Source organism: Pezoporus wallicus, unplaced genomic scaffold, assembly GCF_028554395.1.
Source record: "Pezoporus wallicus isolate ANWC-B61680 ecotype Strahan unplaced genomic scaffold, APGP_CSIRO_Pwel_v1 contig_2352, whole genome shotgun sequence".
In the NCBI taxonomy this organism is placed as follows: domain Eukaryota; kingdom Metazoa; phylum Chordata; class Aves; order Psittaciformes; family Psittacidae; genus Pezoporus; species Pezoporus wallicus.
The window spans coordinates 601,209-610,831 of record NW_026642489.1 but is presented as its reverse complement, the minus strand read 5'-3'; the positions used below and the strand labels follow the sequence as shown (position 1 = coordinate 610,831).

The window sequence follows — 9,623 nt, the reverse complement described above, 5'->3', positions numbered from 1 at the left end:
AAACACAGTAACATATTTACAGCTGATTCTCAGTAGCTTTTCAAATTGTCCAGGATTATGAGTTGAAACACCAGTGATGCACAATATTTTATAGCAGCAGCTCAAGAAAAGATTGTCCAAACTTAGGTAAAGCTATCAGATAGGGAAAGTAGGAAAAGGTTTGTTTTTTAATTCAAAAGGCTTGCTTTTTTCTTCATTGAAAATGCTGGGTAAAAACGGTTACATATTTTTTGCTCCACATACTGATACAGAATGCACAGAATGAAGTTTCATGTAAAATACTTAAATATTTGCAGGTTCTGGGTGCACAGACAAAAATATTTTTTCTGTGTGGGTTGTTTTGTTTTTTTTTTTAACTGACATTTAGTATGCCATTTTAATTCTTTCATATTTATTATAATGGTATGTTAGGTGCAGCTGTAGACAGTGGTCATGAATGCAGTGCATGTACTAACCTGACCAATCCACTCTAACTTTGTAACTACAAACACAGGTGTGATTTTTTTTTTTTTTTTTAAAGGAATCTAATTAAATTGAGTGGAAAAAGAAGTAAATAGAACATTTTTTTCCATAGGTCAGGTACAGAATGGAGAGTGCCATACACACTTTTTAAAAATGTTGAGGAATATTTCAATAACCAACCTTCCTCCCACAGTTCAATCACACAAAGTTCATGTTTAACTTGGGGTAAGACATATTGCCTGCACATAACCCCATGGCTTCCCACAGTGATCCCTGAGGTTTTTTTTGCTAGGATTACTGCTGTGCTTAAGGTCTGACTGTTGACATGTTATTATAAGGCACTTTTATTTACAATGGTTCCAACTAAAAACAGAATTACAGAAATTCGTCCGCAGCCCAAAGTAGTATCACTTCATGTTTGCTGCTCCAGGACTTCCAGGTAGTCAGGCTCAGCATGTAAATTAGCTTTGAGTTCAAAATACTCATTTTTAGTTTGTTCTAGAATAACCTTTCTTGGCCTGGAGTACATGAGTGTCTCCATTAGCTTCAGCTCTTCATGTGTTCCAGGATAATGAACTTCCATGTCAGGCTGGAACTGGACAATATTTTTTCTTAGATACTCTGTGATCCCTAGTTGCTGAAGTTCTCTCTCTTTTTCAAGAATGTTTCTATACAAGCAGCTGGCATCCTGAAAAGAAAGAAACTCTGCAGACTGATCTGTAGCCTTATATTTGATATTTGAACCTGTAAGAGGTGAACTGTTCCCTCTTTCCAGGAGACTTCGGCAGAGATGTTTGGAATCATAAGCTTCCTTCTCACTTCCCTCTTGCTGTTGCTCAGTATGTTTGGGACTGAAGGATGGGCTGCGGTAGACCTGAACCGTGGGAGTAACCATACGTTGCTCATAAAGAGTTGCAGATGGGTGCTCCGTTGTGTGGTGTGTTGTCTTATGCCCACACATGCTATACTGAAGGTGAACGGGGCTACTATCCCTCATTTGATCATCCGCTTGTTTCTTTTTGCATCTTCGTCGCCGATGAAGAACAAGAACAACTATTCCTGCTGCACAAAATACAACAGTTATAAACACAATTAGAAGTCCTAGTATTAGAACAGAAAGTGGGACAGCATCTGTAAGGGACCTCAAGATGGTGTCTGCGGTGTTGGTAGTAGCAGTAGAAGTTGTCACAACTACAAAACTGGCATGAGTTGGTAAAGCAGGGCTGTTTATTAAACCTGGACACAAGACTTCACTGTTCAGGGATTTCAGCTCTTTTTTTGCCAGGTGTCCTGGAGATTTACAAAAAATATCACCCATCATTGTATTCTTACTCAGTTTTTGTATCCATTTCTGCAACGCAACAGCATCACAGGTACAGTCCCAGGGGTTGTCTTCAAGTTCAATTTGTACCAGCATATCCAGTTCATCCAAGACATTGCTCACAGGCAAATGAGAAAATTGGTTTGTTTTCAGATTTAATCTGGTAAGTGGAACACCTGAAAAGATATGGGGTGGCAAAGTCTGCAGAAGGTTGTTATTCAAATAAAGGACCTTAAGTTTTGGCATTACATTAAATGCCCCTGGCAAAACTTCGTTGATGGCATTATATTCAAGGTACAAGTATTCAAGGTGCTGAAGGCCAAGGAAGAGATTCTGACTCAGCTTCGTAAGATGATTGCCATTGAGATATAATTTCTGCAGTCTAGTCAGATTTGTGAAAGATCCTTCCTCTAGGATTTCAATGCGATTGTTCCCCAGGTGAAGCATTTCCAGGCCAGCATAGTCCACAAGATCTGATTTCAGTATTGCCTGAATAATGTTTCCAGCTAGAATTAGCTTTTTAGGATTTGGAGGAGGGGGTCCTAAATCAGACAAGCTTTCAATATTTCGCTCCTGGCAGTGCATGAGAACTCCTGAGAGCATATGGCTGGTGCAGTGACAGAGGACAGGACAGTAGATTCCTGGAAACTCAGTAGTAGGCTTTGAAGTATGAAGCACTAAACTTGGTTCTTTAGTAGGAGCTTTCAGGATAGGAATCACCTTAGTTGATAGGTGACTATCACTGACAGAGGTGGTTACAACCAAGGGCAGTGACCCTGAAGGATCTTCAAGTTCATTGGCAGGATGAGTAGGACAAAGTGATTCTTTTTTCAATCTACTTAAGATGCTACCTTTGATAACTGGAGGACTATTGCATACAATGTCACCTATAATTGACTGAGGAGGCATGTTTTCTAGCCATATTTTCAGCTGCAGCAAATCACAGTTACAGGCCCATTTATTGTCTTCCAACTGAAGGTCTAGTATTCTACCAATGTGTTCCAAAAAACCAACATAGGGCAGTGTCTGTAACTGGTTTCCACGAAGGTCTAAATGGGTCAATGGCACAAAACGAAATATATTCGGAGGAAGATACTCGATGGCATTATCATTCAAAATAAGCACTTTAAGCCTGTTGAGCTTGCTGAAGGCACTTGCTTCAATCACTGTGATGAAATTGTTGTCTGCTTGAAGAAACTCCAGATTTTCCAGTCCATTAAACATATCTTCTTTAAGTGTTTCTAAAGAATTGTGATTGATATGAAGTTGCTTAAGAAGGCTGAGACCATTGAAAGCCCCAGGCTCAATATCTGCAATATTATTAAAACCAAGATGTAGAGAGATAGCATTAACAAGGTCAGCAAAATCATTCACATGTAACATAGTCAGGCCATTGTTTAACAGATTAAGATGGAAAGGCCGTGATGGTGGGACATTTATTTCTGATACCATCCTGATGCCTCTTTCTTCACAATTTATAATCATGGTATCATCCTTTTCTTCACAGGAACACAAACTCTGACAAGATCCTCTGACTGAAGAAAAAGAAGGCTGAGAGTGGAAAGGATCAGATGCAACGACAACTGAATATAGAATAAAAATCCAGAGCTTCATGATGCCCAGCAGATTCTATAAAAAATAAAAATAAAAAAAAAAAAAAAATAAAAAGAAGAAAAAGAAAAAGTAATCGGGTAATGGTTTCACAGGGTTGACTTTTATTTTTATTTCTGGGATGTAGAAGAGCAATAACAATTCCTAGTAATTCTCATTAAGCTATTTCACTTTGCAAACAATATTATATCATGCAAAACATTTGAATTATTTTCTGAAGAGAGAAAAATATAATTTAATGTACTGAATCAATAAGCAGTAATAATGGGAGTGCTTCAGTACTTCCATGCTGATACCCAAAGCAGGAGATAATCAGGAGTGTGTTGACTTTATATTATATAGAATGTTTTGCCAGTGGACAAAAGTAATAAGTTACTGCCCTAAGCAATTTATATCAAGGCTAATATAATATTTTGGATAGTTGCTTTGTGTCACCATATAGCACTGCAGATTTTTAGAGTACATTACTAAGCTCAACTTAATGTTGTCTAGCTGCTGAAAAGAAGAAAGATTTGGTTTGGCTCAGCAATATGAGGTGAGAACAAGCCCATTCAGTCAGGACACAAAGAATTTCTCCTTTGGTTCTGCATTGTGTGTATAAATCAAAGGTATTTCCTCTGTAACCCTTGTACCTCCAAGCCAAAAAAAAAAGTACACAAAAATATTAATTTTTCTTTACTGAAATTTTAATGCATGTATTATAGTTTGTGGATATTAAGTGAAAGCGGAAACACAGCACATATTAGTGTAATATGTTTGTAGATAACATAAGCATTAAATAATTGTGTACACAAAATAAAAAAGAACAAACTGACAATGCAGTACAGTCAGAAGAAATACGTAGGCAAGGGTCAAGCATTATTTTTAAATTATTAGGCTCCTTTCAGTTATTATAATCATTAATTACTGCAAAAGATCTGAAACATACATGGTACTAACTATGCTTTACAAGTTAAAAATGACCACCAGTTATGATCTCTATGTTATGTAACTTATCATCTGTCAAGCTGATCTTGAACTTTGAAATACCTGACAAATGCATCATTACAGTACAACTATGGAGTCACAGGCAAATTTACACATTGCACATTGTTATAACTGGTGTCAATTATCTTTTGCCACACTTTATTTGAAGATTGTTTTTTTTTTTTTCTGTCAAGGCTGTCTATTAACAAGAACACGGGTAATAAGAGATGGAGTGAAATCACTGTTTATAATCTTTAATTAAATATTTCCACATTTGCTAAAAATAAATAAATACTTTTTCAATTGCATGGAAGATTTAAAACACAGAACTTTTTGTGGGGTGGGCTATTTATTCTAGGACTGAACTAATCAGCTTCTTAAGTAACCTATCTAATAAGGGTCACTTAATCTTTCAAAGAAAGCTACTGAAACATGAAATATACAGTGTCACTGCATAACCATCTTAAGGGTTAATTTCTGAAAGAGTGTAGAACCTTTTACAAGAATCTACTCAATTACATATAGGAACACTCTTACAGTGTGGCCATATGATCTGGCATCTCATCTATATATTTTAATTATCATGTACCTTTATTATTAGCAACACCATTTCTCAAGGCTTCTCTTAAAACAGATTGCAAAGATTTATACATGTAGACACTTAAGTAGTGTGGTATGAGTATCACACACACACAAAAAGGAACAACAGCACAGTGAATTATGATTTTATCCATTAGAAGTTCCTAATAAGTGGGAGTAGATGTATGATTTTAGAATAGTGACATTCATAGTGTAAGAAAAAATGTCCTTAAACATATGACCTTTCATCTTTGTTTCTGTACTACAAATAATTTTATTGTCTCCTGTAAAACTCCTTGAACTCTAGCTGCCTATGCTTAACATACATGTCTTTAAGTTTGTTTTCCCCAGAAGTACTGGATGAGAAACAACATGTCAAGATGTTATTTTGAAGTATGCAGAATAATTCTAGAATCATATTAAGCTAGAGAGTAATCCTTGCTTTACATGCATCAATATCCCTTCCAGTGACCCAAGGTAAAAAAAAATGCAGGCTTTTGACACAGATGCCAGTTTTAAACCTACTGTATGACTTATTCGACTTCATTTCTGTACACTTTTTCTCTGTAGGAATTCCAGCTTCAATCTGCATCAAATTTAAACGGCAGTTAAAAAGTCCCTGATCAAAAATAAAGGGGGGGGGGGGGGGGGGGGGGGGGAACCATCTGAAAAACATGTTGCATTCTAGTGCTTATTGAGAAATTAGCTTGTAAAAATGAGAGCCCTCCTCTCAGAGATGGAAGTAACAACATTTGTAACCAAGTGGAAAACATTCCCATTTTAATCATCATCGTACTTTTGTGAGCACCACTGCCAGAACTCTCACACACACATATCTTCAGAGCAAAAATTAATAGGGCCGTTGCATTCTTGGGTTTTTTTTTTTTGTCTCAACACTTGGGGATATGTAATGAACCTCTCAGTGGGCTACTAGTGGAAAATAAAAGCTGCTTTTATCAACATTTAACTAAATCCATAATAAAGTAAAATTTAAAGTCTTGACAAAGCTGACCTTTTTTCACATGGTGAGGTTTTTCAGCAAATTCTGCATGGTAACTTTTACCTGCTTTCATGAAAAGTCACTGCTAACTGCACATGGTAACAGCTTTTTGCAGTAGGCACTCTAAAGGACTGAAAAAGTCACAGTTCTTTCTATGAGGCAATGCTGAATACTTTCAGAAGTAGACCCTTTATAGCAAAGGCATTACATGCTTGGCAAATAATAACGTGGTTTTAAAACACTGAAATAGTATGCTATTTTACTTGGGGGCGGGGGGGGTGTTCATTTGGATGTTTTAATTCAGCTATTTTAAAACTGCATGTTGAAGAATTTCAAAATCTCAAATTAAGAACCGGTAATTTCTAAAAGCCGTCAGGATTGTTTATTAAATTCTGAAGGAAATCACAGTCAGACATGCATCTAAGACCACTCTTTCACTTCAGGAAATAAAAACAAACACCCATTCGTCCCCCCTCAAGGGATCTGAAATCAGCGTTCCCTTAACACACACATTCTACACAGCTGGCAGTTTGAATAAATGCAACTGGCAGACTGTTTGAAAAAACAGTATAAACAGCCATCATTTAACATAAAAGTTACACAAAGTCGTGCATAAAAATAAATTTTACTGTTACTGAGAAATAAATTCCACTGTTAAATTGATTAGGTAACTGGAATCTTTCTTACCTGTACAGCAGTAACGCTCCCTGTAACGCTCACCAATGCACAGTTGAAGCAGCTGCTTCAATGCGATGTAATTTTTTCCCTGTGAAAAATGCACACTTTCTTTTTGCTGCAAGCTCTGGCAATACTACAGCTCCATAAAGTTAAAATCCTTGTTCAGAAGACAAAGTACAAAGCATTCAATCGAAAAAAAATCTTCCAGGCAGCGTGCTCATTAGACTATCCTATAAGTAGTTGTCCTTCTTCCTCAATTAAAATTCACAGCGTACTTCACAGCTATGCTGACTTATCTGCATATAGTTAACTGTTTGCAAGCATTTGGATGCAGTAAACAAACAAAACGCTCAGCAGAGCTTAACTGGATCACTTGGTTTGTCAGATTTTTAGATGCAAGCTGCTTCTGTGTGCTCTCTGCTCTTTCTAGTCTTTCTTGTTAGAGCAGTTTGTTATTAGTCAGATTGCCACGGGCACGGAGGTAGGCGTAAATAAAGAGACTTCTTGGCTTTTGACTCAGCCTTTAAGCCCTTCCCCACCAGAGAGCTTTAATCTGCGAGTGTCATTTAATACAAGATACAGCTCCACCTTGAGACGGATCAGCTCCTCCTCCTGCAATTTCTCTCACCTCCTTTTTTCCTTATCGAAGTGAACCTCGGAAAACAAAATTCAGCTAAACATCTCCTAGATTGCTTAAGGTCTGTTAATGGCTGATTTTTAAGAACAGTAAACACCCACTGCAGCTCTTGCAGTTTGTTCTCTTGGCCAGATCTTGCGTTTAGTTTATAGCTGCAAATGCTTGCTTTAGAAACTGAAAGCATTCCAGCCCAAATACACTCCACAAAGCACACCACAAGGGAACCCTTGTCGTCTAGAAAATATGTCAATCACAACTAAGTGTAGGATTATTCAAATATATAAATGAAACAATACAGGTCTCAATCCAGTCTGCTCAATGTGACAGGGGTAGGGATCAGTATGTACAGTTACACATACTTTTTTTTTCTGAGAAAAAATAAGTTGTGGAATATTAGTGCTTATTCTTGCACAACGATTTCCAGCAGTACTTTTAAAACTGCCCATCTTGTTCTGTGGGAAGAAAGATGGGTTGATTGTAATTGTCTGTTTTACAGATGCGAGATTGCATTGTATTTGCACGAAACATTGCTTTGATAAAAAAATATTCTAGTTTAGGGAGATAGGGTATTCTTAAAGGCATGTTTTGTGTTTAAGGGATTATTTTCTTTGTGCTCATAAACAAGTAATTAGCAGGTACAGTAGGGCTACAGGAAAATGTTTTTTCCACGCATTGGAATTCCTCATTCCTCCAGCACTGAATGGGATAGTTTTCTATGCTGCAATGATGCAGAGAGTTGACCAACGTACAGGGGGTTGTACAAGGGGGTTAGAGGAATTTGCTTGCTTAAACAAAAGTATTGTCTGATGTAAATGCCTGCTAAGCAGAACAAAGACACCTGGTCCTATCGATAAGGAAAAGCAGACACTTGGTCCTATTGATAAGCAGCTATTGGTAAGGAAAAGCAGACGCCTGAATCTACTGATAAGGGGGAGAAGCAGATGGTTTATGGCTGGGATACCGACCAAACCCTAAGGCCATATGTGAAGACTGAAAGGTGAAAAGTGCAAGAAGAGGAAGACTCATTTACTTCATCTTGAAGACCCTTACCCACAGGAGGAGGACTCAGTTACTTCATCTTGAGACCCCTGCCCATGACCAGAGGGGGCACTGCGCAGGCGCAAAGGACCTTCTGGCTCATTATAATACGAAGCGGGGATAGGACATGAATATGTATAGGCATGTTGTGCAACCTTATGAATATATATAACTTTAGAGAATAAATGTAGAGGGAAACAACACTGAGGTACGCATGACTTTGAGGAATTATCCCCGTGCGTCTCAGCGCTGAATAAAAAGCATACCTACTTTACAACTTTAACGAGTTGTGGAGTCAATCCGCGCCTCAGCAAATATTACTTCCTTGTCCATCCCATTGCCACAGAGACACAAAACCTTTTGGTGAGCAACAGTAGCTCTGGTGCTTCAGTGTATTTACCCTGTAGAGCATAACATTTCTGGTTGGATCTTATTGTGTCCTGGATTACTTTACAGATTGTTTGCTACAGCCTCAATACCACTCAAATTCCTGTAACTTCCTTTGAGCTGTTAGTTCTCCAGATGGCCTCATTTGCCTTTGAAGGGGTATTGTGAAGTACTGTTCCATGTGGTTAAGGCTACCGAGATCTTGTCCTATACATACATACATACATACATACATATATACACACGCATGCATATACGTAAATACACATAGACAAACGCATATGCATAGATGCATATAGACATATATACATATAGATATGTGTATATATGCCTTTGCATATTAGGATGAGTTCTTTTAGTATTTTTCCACAGGAAAGATATGTAATTTAGCAAAATAATAAAGAAAGATAAAATATTACTAAGAAACAGCAACAATTTTATTTACATTAATTTCAACACATCACTTATTTGGCTGCATTTTCCTAGTTTTAGTGAGCCTTGCCACTCTATCTTGAATGCAGACATTTGACTTTTAAAGCTCAAAGATTCTCAGCTCCCTGTGTCCAGGCAAATAAATCATCATATTCTTTACTCATTTTGAATTTATGCATTGCAAGTCAGATTCTTTCTAATTTTTTACCAAACATATTACAGGTGCTCACACTTAGACTCATAGAATGGTTTGGGCAGGAAGGGACCATAAAAATCAAGTTCCAACGCCCCTGTCACACAAAGGCACACATCATACTAGGCTAGATCGCTCAACACTTACAGGGATGGAGCATCCACACCTTCTCTGGGCAACCTCTTCCCAACACCACTGTAAAGAACTTCCTAACATCTAATCTAAATCTACCATCTTACAGTTTAAAGCCATTCCCCCTTGTTCTGTCCCTACATCCCTTTGTAAAAAGTCCTCTCTAGATTTCTTGCATGCCCCCTTT

The 9,623-nt window shown here is 37.6% G+C and overlaps 1 protein-coding gene across 1 annotated transcript; it reads right to left on the bottom strand.

The window, feature by feature from the left end:
• Positions 1-550: 550 nt before the first annotated feature.
• SLITRK6 (SLIT and NTRK like family member 6) lies at positions 551-6,719 on the bottom strand. Its single transcript, XM_057430670.1, has 2 exons — positions 6,627-6,719; positions 551-3,412 (listed from the first exon to the last, which is right to left on the bottom strand). The coding sequence occupies exon 2, from the start codon at positions 3,395-3,397 to the stop codon at positions 875-877; it is 2,523 nt and encodes an 840-aa protein (XP_057286653.1). The 5' UTR covers positions 3,398-3,412; positions 6,627-6,719; the 3' UTR covers positions 551-874.
• Between the last annotated feature and the right edge of the window lie 2,904 nt (positions 6,720-9,623).